Source organism: Anolis carolinensis, chromosome 5 (assembly GCF_035594765.1).
Source record: "Anolis carolinensis isolate JA03-04 chromosome 5, rAnoCar3.1.pri, whole genome shotgun sequence".
Taxonomy (NCBI): Eukaryota; Metazoa; Chordata; class Lepidosauria; order Squamata; family Dactyloidae; genus Anolis; species Anolis carolinensis.
This window is the reverse complement of record NC_085845.1, coordinates 81,401,807-81,426,997: the sequence shown is the minus strand read 5'-3', so window position 1 is coordinate 81,426,997 and position 25,191 is coordinate 81,401,807. Positions and strand designations below refer to the sequence as shown.

At 40.6% G+C, this 25,191-nt stretch overlaps 1 protein-coding gene across 5 annotated transcripts in view; it reads right to left on the bottom strand.

The window, feature by feature from the left end:
• Window positions 1-12,470: 12,470 nt before the first annotated feature.
• celsr1 (cadherin EGF LAG seven-pass G-type receptor 1) overlaps window positions 12,471-25,191 on the bottom strand; it is a 211,118-nt gene continuing 198,397 nt past the window's right edge. For 3 of the 5 annotated variants that reach the window (XM_062981674.1, XM_008111611.3, XM_062981677.1), the window contains 7 exons: window positions 23,060-23,185; window positions 21,497-21,633; window positions 21,050-21,153; window positions 19,035-19,202; window positions 16,479-16,721; window positions 14,893-15,157; window positions 12,471-13,641 (listed from right to left, as the gene is read on the bottom strand). In XM_062981674.1, the coding sequence (XP_062837744.1) occupies window positions 13,617-13,641; window positions 14,893-15,157; window positions 16,479-16,721; window positions 19,035-19,202; window positions 21,050-21,153; window positions 21,497-21,633; window positions 23,060-23,185 (1,068 nt within the window). In that variant the 3' untranslated portion in view covers window positions 12,471-13,616. The remainder of the gene's footprint in view (window positions 13,642-14,892; window positions 15,158-16,478; window positions 16,722-19,034; window positions 19,203-21,049; window positions 21,154-21,496; window positions 21,634-23,059; window positions 23,186-25,191) is intronic. The other 2 variants (XM_062981675.1, XM_062981676.1) reach the window with 2 other exon arrangements.

The following is a 25,191-nucleotide window of genomic DNA, read 5'->3' as shown; positions in this document are numbered from 1 at the left end:
AAAGTGAGTTTCTTTTACCTCCTCAGGTTGGGAGAGCGGGAAGAAAGAGAAAGCAGTTTTGGGCATTGCTGGAATCTGGGTGCTCCAGTGTGGTCTGCTTTGTTTGATGTTTTTATGATTAGCAAATTACTGAGTTTAGTCTTTGAACTGCTATCATGAGCAGGAGCATTTGCCAATGTGTTGCTTTGCTTTTTAGTTGATCCCTTCATTAACGTATTAAGCAAAAGGTTTGGCAAGTTAATACATGTGCGAGTTATGAGAATATGTCATTGATCACTATCATATTTACTGTTATGAAAGCTAGGAAATCCGAGGACTTGGATTAAATAGAATTTTTCCTGCCTCTGTTTTCTCCTGGTGATGGGCTAGATGGTGTACAAAATGCTAAGAATGTATGACTCTTTAAAATAAGAGAAAAGTTTCTAGGGTATATACATCCATGCTTATTTTTAAAAAACATTAATGGCATCACTTTTCAATCTGTTTATAGCCTGTAGTACCATCTTTACCCAATATGTGGCAAACCTCACAAACGTGATACAGGTATTCTGGTTTCATGCCAGGACGGTGAGATATAAATTAAATAAATCAGAGAAGAAGAGGTTTTTTTTCTCTCCTTTACACAGTACTTGCAAGATGTTATTTTCTCCCTTACCTTTCTTCTGTTCAGGTACTCTGGGTGCCGGCTTATGTTAATGCAAATGAAACAAATCAGACCTTTGTGCAGATAACAAATAGAATATTCTTAAAAGATCATTCATAAACCTTCACAAGCAATGTTGAAAATAGTGTCTTTGACAGCTCATGTGCAGTTCTATTATGCCAATCAAGGCTCTTAATTTATAAAATAAAAACAAAAAACCTCATGTCTGAATCTCAGATAAAATTTTATGAATTGAGACAAAAATCCATATTCAATATATGGACAAAATTTTGCCAAATACAACCTTTGAAAGGACTTTAGTCTGAAAACTTCATCTTATCAGAGTTAGTACCAGTACCCATATAAATATTGAACATATCCAGGCAGGGTCCTCCCATGTCTTCTTTCTAAATTTTGTTTACAGCTCCTCCACATTCAATCTTCTCCCAACCGAGATCTATTTTACATTCCGCTTGAAGATGAATAAGGCTCAGGAATCCAGTTTCTGTTACTTTCACGGTCTACTTAACTAACATCTAACTCCAAATCCATCCTCTCCAACTTGATCGAAATCTCAATCATCTGCACTCCAACCACCCATAGAACAGATCTCCCTCCCCCCATTCAGCCTGTAAAAAAGGTTTGGAAGAAGTTACAATTGTGGCAATAGTTTGCACAATCATGACTATGTGCAATTGTGAATACAGTTATGGATGAGTAAACCTAGGTAACGGTTTCATAGTCACAACTGCTACTCAGTCATGATTGTGACACTACTGCTACCCATGTCATATGGTGCTATACAACTTAAAAGTCTAAAATCTGACAGTGGAAAATTAGAAAAATGATTCCATGGAAATTACAATGTTGTCTTGTTGCATAATACAGGAACTCCCCAAGTTACAAACATCTGACATACAAATGACTCATAGTTAAGAACAGGGGCGAGACAATAGGAAGCAAGAGCAACCTACTCCTCGGAAGGGAAATTCACTCATGAAAGTGTTTTGGGGCAAAAGGTGTCTCCACTGAAGATTTAATACCAATCCTTGTTTCCACAAAAGCCTTTTTTTTTTTCAAAATCCAGTGATCACAGGGACAGAAAGTAATTGTGTTCATAACTTGGGGAGCGCCTGTATTTTATAAAGTATAAATAATAAAGATTTAATTTTTTAATAAATATTTGATTTTTGTAAATGCTTTCAATTACTCCCCGCTAAACATACTTTACAGGGTATCAACTGCATGAGAAGGAGATTCTTTTTGTGAGCATTTGGTGCATTGGTGAGAGCTCTTTCCATCATGTTTAGGAATCTGGGCCAGGAGAGGTTACTTAGTTAAGTATACATAACCATGCTTAATTAATTAAGTAGTTGACATATATTTTAACGGAATCATGACTGGAATCCTGTAACACAAACTGAGTGTGATACTTGCATTGGGAAACTGAAATGTTGGCAAAGGAGCAGCTTTTGCTCACTAATGTAGTTGAGTTTGAAATATAATCTGCCATTTCTGGGGGTTTTGAAACTTACAGACCTAGGGATAACCTGAAAGATTGCAACAAAGCAGTTTGAAAAGATCAATTTCACTCGAACAGATGGATCCTGGAAGTCTCAGTTGTGCTTACAATTGAAAGGGGAGCTTTTGCTGTGGAAGGGATGAAAGCCAAGTGCCTGGCTGCTTAGCAACTCTTCATTGGCTATTCAGAGAAGTTGAAACTTACTCTGTCTGGAGGAAGAAGATTAAATGTGTGCATGTTACCAATATCAGGTGATGTAGTTGAAATATAAAGTGAAAACTAATATATATGTGTGGAACTGAAACAAACATGTAAAAGAAAAAGAAAAAAAATTCTGCTTGAGTTTTCCATGAGTTTTAGAACGAATACTCTTTTGAAATGTAGGCCCCAACTGTGGCTGACTGTGATTTATCAAAAGAAGCAGAATGGCTCTGTCCAGCAGTAGATGTGAACAATGGACTGGGATAGATGCCAAAGAGAAACGACAGGCGATATTTGCAGTATCTGCACAAATGGTTGATAACTGTAGGGTATAAAATAAGGTCGGCGGCCTCCTCCTGGTGGGCTCTTGGGAAGAGCAGAAAAGACTGATGGTAACAAAACTGGGGTAGTTATCAGGTGCTGTAGGTTACATTTTGGAGAAAGGAATTGACAAAATCACCTCTGATTATACTATATAACAAAATTTGGAAAATAATGTTCCTGGTTTGAAAGTGTTATTTCCCATTTAATTGTACACATACTTTGAAAGCCATTATCCTCCAGAAACTTCATTTTTGTTGCTGCCACAAACCATGTTGAATTGGTTGAGACTCTTGAGAAATTCATTCAAAAACGATAGCAAAATGTGCAGCACGATGTCCCACAAAAATAAAGTTTTTGCAGCTCAATAAACCTTTCCCCATGTTTTTATTATAGAACCAATTAGGAAATGACATTTGTAACCCAGGAACAAAATATGTGTTACGTAGTGTTATTCGTTTCCTATGAAAACCATACAACATTCATAGGGCCACTGTAAGTTGATCGATGACTTGAAAGCACGGACACTGACACATCCAAAGCTTCCCTCCAGTTTTCCTACATGCCAATTTTAGTTTCTGAAATTCTGAGTTCAGCCAGCTACAGAGAAAAGACCACTGAGCTACCTGTCACCTTCTGAGATACACTGAAGAAGTAGTTCTGATTTCATTGTTGTTCACAAGATGACCACAACTGTAGAATTTTTTTCTGGTGGGCAAGTGAGTGAGCATCAAGAGTCCAGCAATCTTCTTTCAAAAGGTGGAGAAAGACTCCTGTTTAAGCAAGCATTTAAATATTTAACACTGAACTATAGTTTTATCTAATCTTTCCTGGAAAGCTGTTCTATTTGGTGGTACATTTCTATATTACCCGATTTCTTCAATTCTAGGACACCCAATATAAACATAGCAAAAAAATGGGGTGTGTCTGAAAATTGCAGGCATCTTGCGCAATATATATATATATCTTCATCCTACTGGTGGTACTGAAATTAGTATGCATCCTACAATCAATGGCATCTTGGAATCAAATATGGTATATGTGTTGAACCCTTCACACTGCTCTAAGTTTTGATTTCAAAAAGAATATGACATGACAAGCTTTAATAGAAATAAACAGTCAAACATAAATACAAATTCAAAACTTTAATTTATTAAGTTCTCTCATCTGTGCTTTAATTCCAGTGTTCTGCACATTAATAAATATACATTTGTTTTTAAAAAGCATCCAGTGTATAACCTCATTTATTTTTGTTTTTTAAAAAAGGTTGCTTTCCACCTTGTAGTTAGCACAATTTAATTGCAACAAACAGTTTGGATCCAAAATAACTAACTACATCTCACTGGGACAAAATATACATATAGATGTGAAACAGCTGTAACATCATTTAGCCCATAAACAATTCTGAAAAGCTGATACTTACACATTCAACTGTTTTGCCTTAAAGTTTCACACATGAAAGCAAGATTTTTTTTTTAAAGTCAGACTCTCCCTCTCATTAGAAAAGGCCTCTTGGGAACAGGGTCAGTGGGAAATTATGAGATTAATGAAATTCAGATTTTTTAAAAAAACATTTAAGTATCTCTGAAATAACATGAGTTGAATCTGAATGCAAGAAAATCTTATTAAATTGAATCATGGGTCAATCTTGTGCATCTTGAAGATTCAATGTTTTTTTAAAAAATCATGTTCAATTTTCCTACTGAAACTTATGGGTCACAGAAGTGTTTAACAGAGGTGGGTGTGTTCAGTGCCAGCTTTGTTAAGTATTGCCTACTTTTCCATACCAAGAGCAACAAAATGAATTCTGGGATGAAGTATCATAAATATGACATAAACCTTTAATTATTGTACAAATTAAGAGCATTTCTATTTCAGGAATCAAATATGACAATTTTCTAGTAATGTGGATTTTTTTTTTCGTGTGAGGAGCAACCAGAGTTGCTTCTGGAGTGAGAGAATTGGCCGTCTGCAAGGACGTTGCCCAGGGGACGCCTGGATGTTTTGATGTTTTCCCATCCTTGTGGGAGGCTTCTCTCATGTCCCTGCATGGAGCTGGAGCTGAAAGAGGGAGCTCATCTGCGCTCACCCCAGGTGGGATTCGAACCTGGCAGCTTTCAGGTCAGCAACCCAACCCAAGTCACAAGGCTTTTATCCCCTAGGCCACCGGAGGCTCCAAAAAAAAAAAAAGTAATGTGGATGAGCACTGTTTGGTCCCCTGACATTCTTCTAGAAAGGCAACTATGTGCTTAACGTAGTGATTTGGCTTTGGATTCATGTCCATGTGCCTATGTCCATATAATAAGAGAAGTAGGGACTGCACAATACAAATATTGTCAATATCATAACTTTTCTCTTAAGCAAATATAAATTCTGTAGTGCAAAAGGCTTGTAAACTGCATGACCATATGTTCTGAATGATGCTGCTGGGAGAAGCAAATATAACAGTTTAGTTGTACACATGCATTAATCTTTGTGGCATGCACTCATTTTTGTAATTATAAGAATTAGAGAATTAAAATGCAAATAAAAATATCCCTTAGCTTTTTAAATCATGATGGAAAAATCTATTCATCCTGCTTGAGAACATTTTAAAAACTTTATACAGGTTAATTGAGAGTATTTTTCATTTGTTCTGCTTAGTAATACCATTACAGAATCATGCGTTGTTTAAGTCTGCTCGTTGTTTTTCACGCATCTATTCAAAAGCTTGGTAGCCTGCTGGAATATACCAATTAACTGCATGTCCATGGAAATAAATGCTTGATACTAAATATCAGGCATTTAGAAATAAAAGATGAAATCTAAGGGGAATAGTGCAGTTCAGATATTCTCCAACTCAGCTTTAATGGGATCATGGATAATGAGGAATTTTGATTTAAGATTTTCAAGCTACCTCTGAATTAACCTTTAGTTAATTCCAAGAGGCCTTGCATAAGAACAAAAATTGCAGAAGATGAAAGGCTTGTTCTGAGTCTTAATTGAGGTGATCTGTAAAAATATTTACCTAATCCAAGCCTTCTTCCTGAACATTTAGATGTTGATGTTTGATATCAAGTGATTTTTGACTTACGGCAACCTTATCACAGGGTTTTCTTGGCAATATTTATTCAGAGGGGATTGTCATTATCTTCCTCTAAAGCCAAGAAAATGTGACTTTCTCAAGGTCACCCCATGGAGTCCTGATCTCCTATAGCTTTAGCTCAGCACTCAAACCACACTGATAGCGATACAAATGCTACCTTTTTTTTATTCACCTCACATTAAAAATAGAATCTCCTTGGAACAGTTTCTCAGCTACTGATAAACTGAACTGAAACATCCTTGGACCTTTCGAATTTGCCAGATTAAGAAGAGGCTGTCACGACCCAGGCGGCAGAGGCACCAATAACCATACACAGAGGCCAGAATCTAACTAATATCTTTATTGAAGGAATATATAAAGTTAATAAAAACAAGTATAGAAAATAGTCCAGAATTAGACCCTTCAGGAAAGGTCAGAATTAGTCCAAAAAAGCAATGTCCAATAAGAAATATTAAGGTCCAAAGTTGTAATCCAATAACCGAAACACTCACTTTGCCAAGCAAAGTGAGGGGAGATGACAAGGTCCTTAGTCCATAAAACTTGAGCGTGGCTAGGAAATAACTTGATACTTGAAACAAGGCTTGAACGTGGAACAAGGTAACTAAGAACAAGAACAAGGTCCGTGGAATAACTTGGTAAAATCCGTGAAACAAGGCAAGGATTAGTCCTGGGAAACAAGGCAAAGTCCGTAGGTAAACAAAGGCTGGGAAGCAAGGCGAAGGCTGGATAGCAAGGCAAGGCTTGAGCTGAAGCGAGGCTTGAATCGGAGCGCGCTGTCCAGACACAACTCGCTCCGTAGGCTGACGAATTGACTCCGCGAAGTTGCTACGCGGGCAAAACACCTATATAGAGTCCAACTTTCTCACCAAAGCGGTTCTCTGGGAATCAGAAACGAAAGCTAAACTCTGAGACCAGATGTTAAACTCCTTAAAGATTCTCACGAGAACCAATGTTAATTGGCAACATTCTTAGCTGCTATCCTCGCACTCCTGCGCGAAGCTGAATCCAAACTTCTCTGTTGTTTACAAAACTCCCGGCGCAAGAACACGGGAGAAGTAGGCTCTGGGGTTGTTTGACATACTTCTGGGGCACAACTTTCTTGCAGGTGCAAGGTTTCCAGATCTGCCTGGGAAGGATCTGGCTGAGAGGAATCCAGTTCAGACTGGGAAGGTAAAAAACCCAAGTTTTCATCTTCATCAGGGATTACAATGTCCTGAGCAGGACTACAAGGCCCATGGTTCATCACACTATCCCCCTCCTCAGGGCCCCTCCCAAACTGGGGTCCTCTCCCCGAGGCGCGAGGTCGCGGTTTGGTGGGATAGGTCAGATGGAAGCGACGGGTTAGATCAGGAGCATGGACTGTGGAGGCGTCTTCCCAAGAGCGTTCCTCAGGCCCAAAACCCACCCAGTCAATGAGATATTGTAGGCGGCGGCGATGAAAGCGAGAATCCAAAATGTCCTCAACCTCGAACTCCTCCTCCCCATTCATCAAAACAGGAGGGGGGGCCGGTTGGTCTGTATCAGGACGCACACCATCCGCCGGAAGGAGCAGGGAACGGTGAAACACTGGGTGAATGCGCATTGAACGCGGAAGTTGGAGTTTGAAAGTCACGGGGTTTAATTGCGCCACCACTGGATAGGGGCCAATGAAGCGGGCATCTAACTTCCGGCATGGGCGGTGGGAGGGCAGAAAGCGAGTGGACAGAAAAACCCGATCTCCTACCTTGATTTCGGGGCCCGGCTGGCGGTGTTTGTCAGCGTGGCGTTTATAGTCCTCCTTGGCTTGGTCCAGTTGCTGGAGCAAAAGTTGTTGCACCGCTGTGAGTTCCTGCAGCCAATCCTCTGCTGCGGGAACTTCTGAAGTTTCAATGACAGGGGGAAAGAAACGTGGATGGAAACCGTAGTTTGCAAAGAACGGCGTTTCTTTTGTAGAAGCTTGAACTCCATTATTGTAGGCAAACTCAGACAGTGGTAACAGAGAAGCCCAATTGTCCTGTTGGTAGTTTACATAACAGCGAAGATACTGCTCCAAAGTGGCATTGGTGCGCTCCGTTTGCCCATCTGTTTGGGGATGATGAGCTGAAGATAAGCGAGAGTCTATGCCCAGTAGTTTTTGTAGTGCCTTCCAAAAACGAGAGGTGAATTGAGATCCACGGTCTGTGACTAAACTCTTGGGCAATCCATGTAGTCTGAAAACATGCTGAAGAAATAGATCCGCAGTTTCTTTGGCCGTGGGGAGGCCTTCGCAGGGAATGAAATGGGCTAACTTGGTGAATAGGTCCACCACCACTAAGATCGTGGTGAATCCACAGGAAGGTGGTAGGTCAGTGATGAAATCCGCGGAAATTATTTCCCATGGGCGAGATGGGGTAGGAAGGGGGTGCAAAAGCCCTGAGGGCTTCTCCCTTCGTATCTTGGAGCGCTGGCATACTGGGCAGGTGTTGACATATTTTTCCACATCCTTGCGGATCTTGGGCCACCAAAAATCTCTTAGGATCAAATGCATGGTTTTAAATAGTCCGAAGTGTCCTGCTGGTTTGCAGTCATGACACAGACGAAGCGCTTTTTCCCTGCCCGGTCCGGGTGGGATATAAACATGATTTCTATAGCAGAGCAGCCCATCTTTAAGCGAAAAGGGAAAATGCAGACCTTGGCGAAGTTGGTCCTGCGCCCAGGCATCTGCTTGCTGACTAGCCCTGATTTCTTGAGCACAGATGGGTCCTGGAGTAGGGGAAGTTGAACCAATGGGACTGGATTTGGTGTTCCCCACTGTGAGCGTGGCAAAGTTCTCAGGTTGTAGCAGTTGGGATTCAAAGGTCTCCTTGCGTCCTGCAGCGTATTCCGGTTTACGTGACAGGGCGTCTGCTTGCTTGGTTTGAGCTGGGGTCACATAATGGATCTGGAAGTTGAAACGTTCAAAGAATAAAGCCCAACGTTGCTGCCTCTGATTTAGTTTGCGGGCAGTTCTTAGATGTTCTAGATTACGATGATCAGTGTGGACTTCAATGGGGAATTTGGCCCCTTCTAGCCAATGTCTCCAAGTTTCAAAGGCTGCCTTTATGGCCAGTAGTTCTTTTTCCCAGATGGTGTAATTCCTCTCTGGTGTGGTTAGTTGACGAGAATAAAAGGCACAGGGGTGGAGGTGATCTCCCACCGGTTGTAAGAGTACAGCCCCAATTGCCACATCAGAGGCGTCCGCTTGCACCACAAAAGGGGTTCCAGGATTTGGGTGCTGTAGAATTGGCTGGGAGGTGAATAGTTTCTTCAGTTGCTGGAACCCTTTCTCTGCTTGATCAGTCCAGCGGAAAGGCTGCTTTCCACGGATGCAGCTAGTGATGGGGTCGGACCAGCGGGCAAAATCTGGAATGAACTTGCGGTAGTAGTTCGCGAACCCCAAGAAACGCTGCACCTCTTTCTTGTTAGTTGGCGCCCGCCATTCCAATACTGCTGAAACTTTGGCTGGATCCATGGAAAGCCCTAGAGGCGAGATGCGGTAGCCAAGGAAATCTACCTCTTGTAGATCAAAAGCGCATTTTTCTAGCTTGGCATAAAGTCCATGATCCCGCAGTCGTTGCAACACCATTTTGACGTGGTTCTCATGTTCAGATTGTGATCTGGAAAACACCAAAAAATCGTCCAGGTAGATTATCAAGAATCTGTCTAGATAGTCCTGAAAAATATCGTTGACAAAATGCTGGAACGTTGCGGGAGCTCCGCATAAACCGAAATTCATAACTCGGGACTCGAATAATCCGAATTTAGTCTGGAAGGCGGTCTTCCACTCGTCCCCTTCTCTGATGCGAACTAGATTATAAGCCCCCCGAAGATCCAGCTTGGTGTAGACCTTGGCTCCTCGAAGTCGGTCCAGTAGATCCGAGATTAAGGGCAGGGGATAGCTGTTCCGCTTGGTGATATTGTTCAATGCTCTGTAGTCCACCACCAAGCGTAATTCCCCTGACTTCTTCTTCACAAACATCACTGGGGAGGCGGCTGGGGATTGAGAGGGTCTGATGAACCCCTTGCGAAGGTTTGTCTCTAAGAATTCCCTGAGAGCTTCTTGCTCTGGTTCAGTCAGGGAGTAGAGATGCCCTCGCGGGATCGGGGCCCCCTCCACCAAGTCAATGGCACAGTCATAAGGTCTATGTGGGGGTAATTTTTCGGCTTCTTTCTCATTGAATACATCCCAATACTCGGAGTACTTCCTTGGCAAGGTGATGATGGGCTCGGAGTCTGTGGCATGGCATACCTTGGCTACGAGGCAATGGTTTTGGCAGTACGGTGAAGCAAACTGCAGTTCTCTGTTGGACCAGGAGATGTTAGGGTCGTGGAGTGTCAGCCATGGAATTCCCAAAATCACAGGGAAATGGGGAACCTCGGTAACAAAGAAGGAAATCTCTTCCATATGTTCCCTTATCCACATCCTGGTGGGTTCCGACCACTGGCTTACGGGGCCCGTCTTGAGGGGACGGCCGTCTATGGCTTGCACCACACGGGCATTCTTGAAATCATGATATTGTAATCCCAGAGAGTCGGCATACTCTCTATCGATGAAATTGTTGGTAGCTCCAGAGTCTATCATGGCGTGGATCATGACGGGTCCCCTTTTTGCTGACCATAATGTGACCACGAGAAGGAACAGGACCCCGGTTGGCGGCTCTTGGATAGATTTTTTGACCGGGTTGGCGAGCCTCTCTACACCCGGTCGTTGGCTTCCCCCGCCGGCTGTGTGCCAGTCGGCTCAGACGCCTTCGACTCCGTGGAGGACGCCGCCGCAAGACGGGCGGCAGGCTTCCCTTTGGCTGGGCACTCTCTGGCGAAGTGGCCCCCGTTCCCGCAGTACCAGCAGAGGTTCAAGCGTTGACGACGGGCCTTCTCGGCGGCATCTAGTCTGGGACGCACATTGCCCAACTGCATCGGCACCTCCTCGCCTCCTCTGGGGTATGGGGTTGGCGGCGGGGGTCTCCACACCGGACGTGGCTGAACACTGGCGGGAGCGGGGGGTTTTGCCCCGGCTCTACCGCCCTGGCCTCGAACCCATTGTTTCCTGTTGGCAATCATGACTTCAGCCCGTAAACATTGATCAATGAGTGCCTCGAGGGTCTGGGGAGGATCCACCTTGGAGATTTCTTCCAGCATTTCAATGTTGAGACCCTCCCGAAATTGTCCTCTGAGGGCTACATCGTTCCAGCCGGTGTTGTGGGCCAGCACGCGGAACTCGGCTATGTACTGAGACATGGGTCTGTCTCCTTGAAGGAGGCGCCGGAGTTTGTGACCGGCTGCCTCCAAATTGTCCTCGATTCCCCAGGTCTCCTTAAGGTGATCCAAGAAGCGTTGTGCTGAACTTAGGTGGGGGGAGGCTTGATCAAACAGGGCCGTCGCCCAGCTAGCCGCTGGTCCGTCTAGAAGACTGTAGACCCACGCCACCTTGATGTCTTCTTGGGGAAACTCGGCATCACGGGCCTCTAGATAAGCTTGACATTGGCGGCGGAAAACATGAACCTTAGCAGCTTCTCCAGAAAACTTGGTAGGCAACGCCATGGCCGGGAGGCGAACTCCGCGCTCCCTCAACCCTTTTATTTCTCCATCCTGCGCGTTGAGTCTGTCACGGATGCGGTCCACTTCGTCCTTGCTGATGGTGTAGCTGAGCGGCTGTCCAGCCGGCGCGGCTCCGGTAGACATCCTGGCCTCGGTTAGTTGGTGCTTATGGGAGGCGGAGTCAAACTGTCACGACCCAGGCGGCAGAGGCACCAATAACCATACACAGAGGCCAGAATCTAACTAATATCTTTATTGAAGGAATATATAAAGTTAATAAAAACAAGTATAGAAAATAGTCCAGAATTAGACCCTTCAGGAAAGGTCAGAATTAGTCCAAAAAAGCAATGTCCAATAAGAAATATTAAGGTCCAAAGTTGTAATCCAATAACCGAAACACTCACTTTGCCAAGCAAAGTGAGGGGAGATGACAAGGTCCTTAGTCCATAAAACTTGAGCGTGGCTAGGAAATAACTTGATACTTGAAACAAGGCTTGAACGTGGAACAAGGTAACTAAGAACAAGAACAAGGTCCGTGGAATAACTTGGTAAAATCCGTGAAACAAGGCAAGGATTAGTCCTGGGAAACAAGGCAAAGTCCGTAGGTAAACAAAGGCTGGGAAGCAAGGCGAAGGCTGGATAGCAAGGCAAGGCTTGAGCTGAAGCGAGGCTTGAATCGGAGCGCGCTGTCCAGACACAACTCGCTCCGTAGGCTGACGAATTGACTCCGCGAAGTTGCTACGCGGGCAAAACACCTATATAGAGTCCAACTTTCTCACCAAAGCGGTTCTCTGGGAATCAGAAACGAAAGCTAAACTCTGAGACCAGATGTTAAACTCCTTAAAGATTCTCACGAGAACCAATGTTAATTGGCAACATTCTTAGCTGCTATCCTCGCACTCCTGCGCGAAGCTGAATCCAAACTTCTCTGTTGTTTACAAAACTCCCGGCGCAAGAACACGGGAGAAGTAGGCTCTGGGGTTGTTTGACATACTTCTGGGGCACAACTTTCTTGCAGGTGCAAGGTTTCCAGATCTGCCTGGGAAGGATCTGGCTGAGAGGAATCCAGTTCAGACTGGGAAGGTAAAAAACCCAAGTTTTCATCTTCATCAGGGATTACAATGTCCTGAGCAGGACTACAAGGCCCATGGTTCATCACAAGGCAGATGGGAGAAGGGACTGTTGACAGAAACTCCCATGATAATATTTTTTTCTAAGGAAAAAGTACACAAATTGTAATATAAAACTAGACAATACTGTAAAAAAGAACAATTTGAAAACCTAAACTGAAGGCAGGATATGAGCTCGGTAGGAAGGGAAAAAAAGAAAAATGTCTGGAAAGTGAAGAAAGGGCCAGAATGTCTTACAAATAATTCACAAATACCTGTTTGTAGATTGGTGTCAAAATTTCAGATAATTCTAATTCTTATGAAAACGAGTTACATTGAAATGTCCCAAGTTATATCATAGCCTTTTTTTAAAAAAAAAGTAAGGACTGTAGCAGAACTGGGTTAGTTTTGATAGACGCTAGTTATGTTCCCCTTCACCTCAAATGCCAAATTCAAGTACACTTGTGCAATTCTTTTTTTTTAATATAAAAAATATCAATGTTCTTTCACAATTATTGTTCTCCTGCTTCTAAATTTAAGAAAATCAGTTCACATGAAATGTACAAAAGAACCTTTTCAAAAAAAATCACCATACAAAATATATAAAATTATCTACAGCATTATATATATATATATATAATATTTATATCAAAACGGTGGTATTTAAGACAAAAAAGTCCACCACAAGCTGGTGTAGAAGCTGGCAAAGAAATCCAAGGGCACTTTGTGTGATAAAATGTTTTTCTCCTGAGTTTGGATATGCTGTTGGACCAGAACAAATCACTGATGCCCCTTGAGTTCTGATGGGGCTCAGGTGATGGTTGACATGCTGTATTACTGGCCATTTCTTCCTTATATCAAGTAATTCGTTAGTGTAGTATACCTTGGCCTCCTTGGCAGCCCTTGCAGCATAGCTATGGCTCTAACTGCATTTTGGAGAGGCATTCTTTGCCAACAGTGAGTTCCATTTTATTGGTCTCCATGTGTTTTTGGCACAATGTATGCAGGCAGGCACTGAATGTGCCCTAAGTAGCTTCAGCAGGCCCCTTGCAAGGATCACAAGTAGGCCACCACACGAAATATCCCTCAGATGTTGTCCTTCGCCTTCCGACTGCACAGGAGAGTGCAGAATCCAGAGGAAGAACCATCTCCGTGGAGCAGCCCGCCAAGTTGCAACCGTCATCACAATTTCCTGATGATTCAAATTGAAGTTTCATTACTGCCTCTGTTCACAAGAAGAAGTAACCATGCAACTTAGGGTTAAACTGTGGCAGGCTGATGGTTCCAAATCAAACTACCTAGGGCATTGCAACAGGACACCTAACAAGGAGGCACCTCTTTGAAGCAATGAAAAGGACAAAGATCCCAGAAAGCAACATACAGGCATTAAACAGAAAGAAGGTAGCAATGAGAGTATAGGCAGTCTCTTAGTTACAGACATTCAACTTACATCTGACTCATAGCTAAACGGGTAAGACAACAGAAAGTAAGAGGAAATCTACTCCTTGGAAGGGAAATTCACTCCTGGAAGAGTTATGGCAAAAAGGTGTCTGCACTGAAGTTTTCTCACCAATTCTTGTTTTCATGAGAACGCAGCATTCTCAAAATGCAAATGTCACAGGGATAGAAAGTGAAGTGAAATCTGAATAGGAGCACAAACAGCAAAACAAATGTTACAAGGGTGCCAATCCTTCCCTACGCTATCCCAAACTCACAAAAAAAAGAGTTACATTTTTTTTTGCGTCTGGAGCAACTTGAGAAGCTGCAAGTCGCTTCTAGTGTGAGAGAATTAGCCATCTGCAAGGATGTTGCCCAGGGGATGCCCAGATGCTTTGATGTTTTTACCATCCTTGTGGGAGGCTTCTCTCATGTCCCTGCATGGAGCTGGAGCTGATAGAGGGAGCTCATCCATGCTCTTCCCAGGTTAGATTTGAATCGGCAACCTTCAGGTCAGTAACCCAACCTTAAAGTCAGCAGTCCTGCTGCCACAAGGGTTTAATCCACTGCACCCCTGGGGGCTCAGAGTTACAGTTAAAATGTATCTGTTTCTACTTGCATACAAATGCAACTTAAGAACAAACCTACAGAACCTATTTTGTCTAACCCAGGAACTGCCTGTATATATATAGCTGGTTTACCTTGGAAAGAAAAAGATCCGGTTTCAGGATCTGATTCTTGTGACACCCTGGTTTGTTAACAATCACAAAGCTTGGATTTTTGCCTTCAGATGTACAAGAGAATTCTGGTTTGAAATGAACCAGGAGTGAAGCCCAAAAACCAGAGCACGAAAGGAATGGGGGAAGAAGAAAAGAAGATAAATTGCTCCCAATGCCTATTCTAAGCTTTGGGTTCACAAAACCCAGAAAGAATGCTCCAAAAAGGCCACAGAAAGAATGAGGCTAGTCTATGAAATAGAGCAAGAATTAGAAACACAAGAAAGGTAGGACAGGAGATAAACTTGCAAGCTGGCACTTACTCAGAATCTGAGGTCTCTGCAGTACCAGTTCCTACATGGAGATTCATGGCCAAGCCATTTATTTGTTCTGGAAGTTGATCTCTTCTTGGGTTCTTTACTGTCACCCCCGAGTCTGAATTGGAGCGAATCCCATTATTTGTTCCAATAGCGGTCATTCTGGATGAGATTGTGGTTTGATTATAATCTGACAGTTTTTCCCGCAGCCGATTTTTGATGTTTTTGTCTACCAGTGGAGGAGGATAGGTAACTTTGTTCTTCAGTATGCCTGCCATGAGATAAAAGAAGTGATGTCTGGCACCGTGTGATAAAATAAAATGCCTTTAGAAAATGTTAATGCTAAATATATTCCTATGCTTGAGATGAAGAAAAGACTAGCCTCTAATTTTATGGGTGCTTTCTGCTGAGGGTTTTCTGATACATTATCTAAAATATTAGACACAGTTTAGGTGGTAATAATATGGCCTGACTCCTTGCTCAAACTTAGAATGTTAGCTTGAAGACACCAAAGAAAAGGAAATCTCAGGAAGCCTCATGTACTTCAAAAGATTAATTTCTTTCTTGATTAAAATATTATTGATTAAAACACCCACTCACTCTATTATAGCTGTTCTCAGGGAAGAATGCAAATGCATATAAAACTTCCATAAATAAATATGAGATCAAAAATGGCAAATCAGAACCTATCTACTGAGAACTCAAAAATTCAAGTCAATAGCCATGTCCTAATTTTGTGCCAAAAACTGGTGCTTCTGAGAGAGGAGGGTATTCCACAACCAGGGCCTGACTCACATTCCTAATATAGCGCCATTCCCAAAGTGTGGATGCAGAGGAGATCCCTCTCAGCTGAGCATCATACATACATATAGATAGATCCCAGAGAACCATTCAAAAAAGATCTCATCAGGTAATTTCACATCAAACAGAGGCACTTTTCCATGTTTATATGATAGAACCAATTAGGAAATTACATTTAATAACTCAGGAACAAAAATCATGTTCCTGTTCATGTACTGACCAATGTTAATTGGTCAATACACATTCTGGTGCCTGAAATGTTACCTCTATTTCTATTTGACCTGCTGATTTCAAAAATGGCACCAGATTCCTGCCATCAGCTCCAGTCTTTGAGATACAGAACATATGCCATCTTCCAGTTGCCATCTGCTCACCCATAGAAAACAACCGTGATATCCATATTCTAAGAAGCTAGAGCTGATGAGGTCTATCCAATGCAATTTTGTAAATCAGCACCTCAAACAACCCGAGAAACTGGCCTAATAAGCAACACACAAAGGAAAAACAATGTTGTTGTTTTTGTTGGACTGTGTAATAAATATTTAAATGAAGATTTACCTCCCTTTATTTTTGGTTTTAACACAATATTAACTAAAACATGTTCAGACTGGACCATAGACCCACTTCCACAGGGGTCCACCAGATGATTTCAAAGTCCACAAGCCGGACATGTTTCCAATGAACTGAGACACACTTCTGTTTCCAGATTTTGAGTTCTTAGTAACTGTACCCAATGAAAGTCTTATCCTTCATGATTTGCAGAAACATCCCTCATCCCAATTCCCCATTACCTTTCCTCTGCTCAGGCTGCTGGTGATTCTGCTGAGAAAATGGTTTGTTCTCCTTCTGCTGCACTTCGTTTTCTTTATCTGGAGGTATTTCGCTGCTGTGGTTGGCTTGGTTTTCCTGGTGAAGTTCTACATTAACCTTGGTTTCTACTTTCAGCTTTTGTTTTGCACTTGGCTCCTCACCATCACTTGCTGCTATGCTCTCAGATGGCCAATAGGATTTCACATGGTTAGGAAGTGAATCAACTGCAGGTCACACACAAAACGAAACCAAAAGAAAATGTAAACATTCATCTCTCCGCCTCCCATGATTAGAGGCACCCTATTTAGAATCATAGAGTTGGAAGAGACCACGAGAGCCATCTAATCCAACCTCTTACTGCTCCAAGAATGATTACACTATGTAACACAATTTTTGTTCCTGGGATATAAATGCCATTTCCTAATTGGTTCTATCATAAAAACATGGAAAAAGTTTATTAAACTGCAAACACTTTGTTTTTGTGGGACATCCTGCAGCACATTTTGCTATAGATTTTCAATGAATATCTCACTGAGCCTCAAACAATTCTACATAGTTTGCAGCATCCACAAAAAATGAAGTTTCTGGAGTATAACAACTACTTTCAAAGTAAGTCCTACACAATTAAACACTTTCAAACCAGGAACAGAAAAAATTTCAAATTCTGTTACATAGTGTTATTGAGACAGCTGTCTTGGACACCAGGCGAAAGTCCATTAATTATGATGTAGATATAATCTCAGCACAACTGAGAGAAAATCCTCTGAAACTTATGCATAGATAGTACTATTGCCCACTCAAAATAGATAAAATAGATAACAGGATTTCTAAGCTATGTTGGAGAAAGTGAGAAGAAATAGGAGATTGGAGGCCAAAAGTACAAAGTATTTCCCAAAAGTAGAGATTCTCGGATGAAGGGCTATCATGAATAAGCTAAATAGTGGAGGAAACTATATATTTTGGGGGGAGCTCTATTAATGATTTGAGTATTCAAAGGTGAAAATAAGGCTTTGGCAGATAAAAATCTTATATTGCTCATGTGATGTGCCGCAAGATTCAAAATTGTGAAAACCTGGAAAACGGTTAAGAGAATCTTACAATAAAAATTTGGTTAAACAGGATATGGGTGATAGCTCTATTGGAAAAGTTAACCTATCAATTAAGATTAGCAAAAGGAGAACTGAAAGAAGATGAATTTGATAAAACTTGGAAACCATTGATTAGCCTCATGGGACCATTCCTTGCAATATACAATACATTTCTCTCTCCTTCTTACCTTCCCTTATCATGATTTCTTTTCCAAAGCCTCCTTCGCTCATAAGCAAAGGAATGTTTTGAAAAGGGAAAGGAAGGGGAAAGTAACCCTTGCAAGTCAGGAAGAATAAAATATATATATATCCATAAATCTTATAAAACCATTTTCCCTGGAATATTTGTTAATCTATCCTACAGATATTTAGGCACTTCCCTCTGCAAGCTTTTGCAATCCCTATGTACCTGTATATATCTGTATCTATCTATATACATTAATTTTATTTATGAATTTTCCCCTCATATGTTTACAGGTCTTTGCAAATCCTATATACATATAGATATCTAGAGATTTCCATGTACCTGTATATCTTTATCCATATGTATATATTATTTTTATATATAAATTTTCCCCTCACATGTTTACAAGTCTCTGTAATTGCTATATTGATATAATTATCTATATATATAGACATATCTAGATAGATATGAATATAGATATATAAGGCTTGCAAATATTACAGGAGGGAAATGCACATATAGAGAGAGGAATTGCAAACGTTTCAGGGGGAAATGCATATGTGAAATTAGTATATATAATTATAGATCTATATCTAGTTTTGCATTATTTATATAGGCATTGAATGTTTGCCTGTTATTATGTTGAAAGCCGAACTGAGTCCCCATAGGGCAGGATACAAATGAAGTTTTTATTTTTATTGTTGTTGTTATTATTAAGTTGTTGATACCATATTGTTTTTGTTGACCTTACTTTTCCACTTACAGAGCTAGTTTACTGTTTTTCTTTGAAATACGGTAAATATTCAAAAACATTTAACCTACTGATGTCTCAATTAATATAATTTTATTGGTATTTATTTTTATTTTGAAATTTACCAGTAGCTGCTGCATTTTCCACCCTAGGCTTATACTTGAATCAATAAGTTTTCCCAGTTTTTTTGTGGTAAAATTAGGTGCCTCGGCTTATATTCAGGTCGGGTTATACTTGAGTATATACAGTATGTTTTAAATGTTTTGGAATCTTACAATATTTAATAGAATCACTGACAACTTTTTCAGTCAACATTCTTGCTACACAGCAAAAGAGATTAACAAATAAGTAGCAAATTCTTGTTAATGCTGAAATACTGCCTGGATTGCTGTGCGTTTGAATATGTATCTATTCTAAGGTGAGTCCATGCCATTCTAGACATCGTGTGTATTGCAAATGAATTATCAGAACATTTATAGACCAGGAGCCAGAACTCTGACTGTTATTCTTTTACCCTTGGGAGTGCTGTGAAGTGGACCTCGATCATTGCTTTTCGAAGTGGCTGCGTTCCATTTCTTCTCTGCATCAATCGCGTCTTCCTCGCTGTCCGAAGAGTGAGAGGAAGCATAGGAACTGCTGTGCTCATCAAGGGACAACTCGCTATCAGAATCAGAGTCATGTTCTGTAGAAACAATAAAGGAAGTGATATGCAATGTGAACAATAAAAACAGAACTGTCCTACAGGCCTCCCATATGTTGTAACAGTCATTTCATTATATGCCACACAAGAGGCAAACAAAGTTGTCATAAGCCATTTTGCATATTAAAGAGTAACACTGGTCATTCATCTTTCTAACACATTTTCTGTAAAGATATGGTTACTCTATTTGGCTGACCATCAGTTATGTTGATGCACAGTGCCCCCAATATCTCTAGTCCTTTTTGCTTCTCAATCAAAGACTAGAAACTGAGGAGATAAAAATTCAATAGGTTATTCTGCAGAAGAACCAAGGAGTGGTTTTCAATTAAGACAAGCCAAGAAAGTGTCAAGATAGTACCACATTTGACTGTTTCTGAATCATGGGTTTATAATCTCAAATTGATGCAAACACGCAAATGTACACACGAAATCAAACTTCCTTTTCTCCCTGTCTGTAATTTTTCCCTCTCAGCTCAGTGCTTCTCTGTCTCCTTTCTGTTCTGTAAACAATCATGTGTTCCTAAACAATAAGTGTGTTTCTGAAAGCAATTCCTGCACGTCCCCCCTTCCCATCTCTTTCGGGTCAGTCTGATCTCTCTCTACCTCCCACCCAAATCTTTCTTGTCCTACCGCTTAGCAATGCTTCGCAATGCTTATCTCTTTCCACGTTCCTTCACGCTTTCTCCTCCTTTTCACTCCCTCCTCCCCTCTTTTTGCTTCACTTTACATTTCCTGATCCCAACAGTTATATTTGATGGGTTGAGTAACCAGTGTTGAACTAAGGGAATGTGTGACCCGAGTGTCCATATATGCCGCTATAGTATATTCTTGGACTGGAAATATATTTTAAAATATTCAAATAACAGATGAAAAGCATGTTAGAAAGATGAGACTGATGAAGAAAATTCTGAACAAACCAAGTATCTCTATAGCTAGGTACTTACTCTATGTAAAAATGCATATTTTGTTTTCTACAGGTGGGATTTTCTGTTTAAAAAAAAATCTCTGCATAAAAATTCTGCATAGAAAAATATGAGTGTGTTTGTTTTATTATATTTTGGAATAAATTCCAAACTGCAAATAATTAAAGGCTATCATAAATTATTTCTTCTTGCCTACAAGAAAGAAATTTCAGAAGAGCTGCATTCCTATTTCATTCACCTTCAAAATGGAAGCTGGTGGCAACAGAAAGTGGTGTGAATTAGCGTATGGCAATACAGGAGACCCATTATGCGTAGTGAAAAGGTCTTCCTTCATGTTCCTCCTCTCCCATCTGTGTTCTTTAAACATACAGTGTTGCATTTACCACATTCTCATCTACTCATCCTTACTTTTTCCATTATGTATAAATATGATCAAATTGGATCTTGATGCAAAATGCTGCAGAATTATTTCTGTCTCTGTCAACAGTTATGGGATAACACTCTGTAACATGATTTTTGTTTCTGGGTTATAAATGTCATTTCCTAGTGGGTTCTATAATAAAAACTTGGAAAAAGTTTATTAAACTGCAAAAATTTGGTTTTTGCGGGACATCTTGCAGCACATTTTGCTATACGTTTTCAATGAATATCTCATAAAGTCTCAACTAATTCAACATAGTTTGCAGCGGCCTCAGAAAACAAAATTTCTGGAGTATAACAACTACTTTCAAAGTAAATACCACACAATTAAACAGAAAATAGCACTTTCAAACCAGAAACAGGTTTTTTTCCCTCTAATTTTGTTAAATAGTGTAATTAGAAAAAGACTGTATACTTTTTCCAGGTGCTGAAAACTGGTGGTGCCAGTGATGGGGCAATAACAAAATCTTCTGTTTTTAACCTTACCATGGGATTTTGATGGTTTCCTGCGGAAGATTGAGGAATCACCTTCTGTATGGCCGGCCCTCGCTTGGCTTGACGATACGCTGAGCTTTTGGGCAGCTTCGTCTCTGAAAACGAAAAACAGGAGCTTTCCAAATCAGTACACTGACGTTGAAGTTGCAGGCTTGAATTTCTAATATGCTCTACCAAATACAGTGTGCAGAGTCAGCAGGTCTAGTTGCACTACTGCTGTTTTTAATCGCTTTTTTTTTGAAATGCTTCAACTAAATTGCAGTAGTAAGAGGAAAAATATAGACAAGCTGGAAAATGCACTGAAATGAAACAAATCTGCGGAAGCATGAAGAAAGGCCAACTTGGGCAAAAGTGGCGATGCATTCCCCCCTCCCCTTTTGCAAAAGCCATACAAAGAGAAAAGGAAAGCCTGGAAGCCATGCGCCAGCACCAGATTACCTGAGAATATGAGCAAGGTAGCTATTGTGACTCTTGGCTGACCTGACAGTGCTTTCTAAGGAGACTGTGGATTCACCAATTGTAGTGCGATACATATTTGGCTCCTCTATGTATGTGTCATTGCAGTTGAGAGATCGCTGAGAGGGAAGAAAATAAAATAAATGTTAATCAGTATAACATTTTCCCCCAGAAACATTAATGGTGGAATATTATGAAAGCTGAACTATATACACATTGAACTTATGAGCTGGTCTGAATTCTGACATCATCGGGAGAGGCCCTTCTCTCAGCCCCATCACTTTCACAGGCACAGTTGGTTGTATCACAAGAAAGGGCCTTTTCATATGACCCCAGGTAAACAGGTATATATCATACATATGAAATCAAACTTTTACTGATAAGAAATCAACATTTGCAAAGCTTGCTAAACAGTATGATTTCCCTTTTCTGAAGGACAGCTTAAGCATCTTCTGCAAAGTCCACTGTAAACACTAAATAACAGATTAATGTGTCTAAAACAATCATTAGGTGATGTTCAGAAAACAATTACTGCTTCCAAAAATGTTGGGACCCAAACATAGAGCTAAAGGGACCCTATTTGGGGCAGAGGGTCCACCATTTAAGAAGCAGTGAGCCATAATGTTTGCTTATTCCTTTCTCGTCAATGACAAGCCAGGTATAGTTTACTCTCCTCAAAAATGGATTTTGGTGGGGAGAAAGTTCCTAGTATTTCTACTTCATTTTATTTAATCCAGACTCTATATTCTATGCCAAATCTTATTACATTTTTCTAAACTCTGCAGCCTGCTAACACGTTAGATATTGGCCACTTGAGATTGGAGAATAACTGGTCAATGTAATTCAATAAGTGGAGCGGTTTCAAGAATATTAGCCCACAGACTCCATTAAAACATCAAGTATTTTAAAGTGGAATTTACTGCACTTCTCAAATTTTATTTGACTTAACAAAGCTATTTAACAACTGATAAAAATGAAAGTTGGCTATGTTCACCTTATATGTAGTGTGACGCTGTTCTCATGTTTCACTATTTTGGACAGGGTTTCAACAAATGAATGCGACTTTTTAAATACACCTTACCATTAATGTTTTTCTGATCACTACTGCCAGGACAAATGGCAAGCAGAATTGCTCTCATGGCAAAGTTTTAGAGTTCTCACTCACCACAAATCTAGATAATTGCCTCAAATATATTCATGACTGTTTTTGTATCCATGGTAAAATATGATGTAATTGTTTTTAATTAATACATAAAATTTGAATAGTTTTCTAGGCTAGATCTGTTTTTAAAAGAGATTCATGAAAATCTCATTTAAAACTAATTCAAGTGTGAAGAAAAGAAAATGTAACTCTGGAATAAGTGTCTTTTCTGCACAGCATACACTTTTCCCTTTCTCCTCCTTATTTTAAGTTTTCTTTCTTCCTTCTGTGTTTCCCAAATGATGGTACAGAAACCAGATAAAATTCGGCATTTGCACGTCTGACAACATACAGATATTCTGCATTTACATACTCAGAAATGCTTTTCCAAAACTATTTCTTACTGTTAATAATGTAGCCCTTGTTGTTGTGGAGTCATCTGGAAGTGGCTTCTTTCCAGTGAAAGTATTCTTCAAATGTTTCCTCACTTCCTTATTGAAAATACAGTGGAAGAAAAAGATGAACAGGCCCTAGATTTTTGAGAGGAGTCAAAAAAAGAAAAGAAAGAGTTAGAATTTATTTAGTTATGATACAACACATGGACTGAAATCAATCATTTCAACATGGTTTGCTATTATCTACAGTTTCACATATCCATGCAAAGTCCAGGTATGTACTGCTTCACCACATACTCATCATAGATTTTCTGTCCATTTCCCCACCCCCAAAAGGGGGTACAACCATTATGTGAAGCTTTTTTAAAAAAAGAAAAGAAAAAGAGGGCAGATGGACCTTGAGACTGTTCCCTCTTTTCTTTTCCCCTTCCTATTCAAGCCATGCCTCACTCATGTCATTGCTCTCATGGCAGAGAATGAGTCCTCTCCCTCCTTCCATTCAAGCAAAGCTTCAAGTCAAGGCAGCATTATACCATGTGACATTTATGTGGTGAAAGAATAAAAACTGATTTAGAGACAAAAAACAGGGATTATGCGGAAGCAGCTATTATGTGGTGAAATACAGAATGCCTCATTGATACAGGGGTCATACTATAGGGTTGTTGTATGTTTTCCGGGCTATATGGCCATGTTCCAGAAGTATTCTCTCCTGACATTTCGCCCACATCTATGACAGGCATCCTCAACCTCTGAGGATGCCTGCCATAGATGTGGGCAAAATGTCAGGAGAGAATATTACTGGAACATGGCCATACAGCCCGGAAAACATACAACAACCCAGTGATCCCAGCCATGCAAGCCTTCGATAACACATTGGTCATACTATACTTACAAATGCGAAGGACATAAAGAGGAGCCTCTCTGGATGAGGCCAAAAACCTATTTAATCTTGTATCCTGTGGCCACTGGCCAACAAGATGCCCATGAGAGTCCTGCAAGTGAGGCATAAACACAACAGCTGTCCTTCACTATTGTTTCAAAGTGACTGGCACTCAGTGGCACATAGTTTCTAATCCTGGAGAGAGTAAAGGCATCATGACTCCAGCCTATGACAGTCTTAACTAATCTCCTTTTAAAGCCATCTAGACTGGTGGCCATCACAACATGTGGAAGCAAATGCCATACTTTAACTATACACCATGTGAGGAACTTTTGTTTGTCTGCTGAGTTTCCTACCATTCTACCACATTCTTTCAAAACATCTTATGGAACAGAATTTAATATTTCTATTTGCAATTTAATTTTTATTTGTTAATGATAATGTTAATAATGATGATGATGATAAGAAGAAGAAGAAGAAGAGGAGGAGGAGGAGGAGGAGGAGGAGGAGGAGGAGGAGGAGGAGGAGGAGGAGTGAGAAGGATAGCTGTAGTGCTTCAGTGCATCCCACCTCAACCTCTCTGCAGGGTGCATTGAAGCACTACAGCTATCCTTCTCATTCTTCTTCCAGAATACTTCTCTGGTAATCTGTTGGCACAGATTGTGAATTCATACATGGTGTGGGCTAGAAGTGGTTTATGAATTCAGATGTGTCACATTTTTCTAAGAAAGCATGCCGTAATAGAAGGGTGGGGCAGTAAATGTCTTTTATGGTGGGATCAAGAAAGGCAGGGAGATGAGAAAAAAAAGAGAAGCTCTCAAATTCTTGTAAGAATAACATTATATGTTGTGCACGGAAACAATTTCCATACTGAAGGCCATTATGACCCTCCATACTGGCCTTCCATATATTTCAATAACTTAGTCGAACTATTTGAAAAAGCAGGTTCCACCATGAATTCTTTATTTGATTTTTTCTGATGGATGCAGCCCACAGGCCACACTTTCAACACCCCTGTACTGGATGAATCAAGACTGTACACTCAAATCTGCACCTATTCACACAACTAATGAGAAAATTACTTTTGGTTTCACAGGTCACATCTAAGTGTCCAGTGAGATCCTTTGGGTTATGTTAACTTTTTCTGTTAACTGAAATTTCCCAAAACTGAACTATTGTTTCAGCCATTAAAATCTTTCTTTTCTTTTCATGCTAAGGATTAATTCCTTCTAGGGAGCACAAGGAAGGATTTTACAGTGTT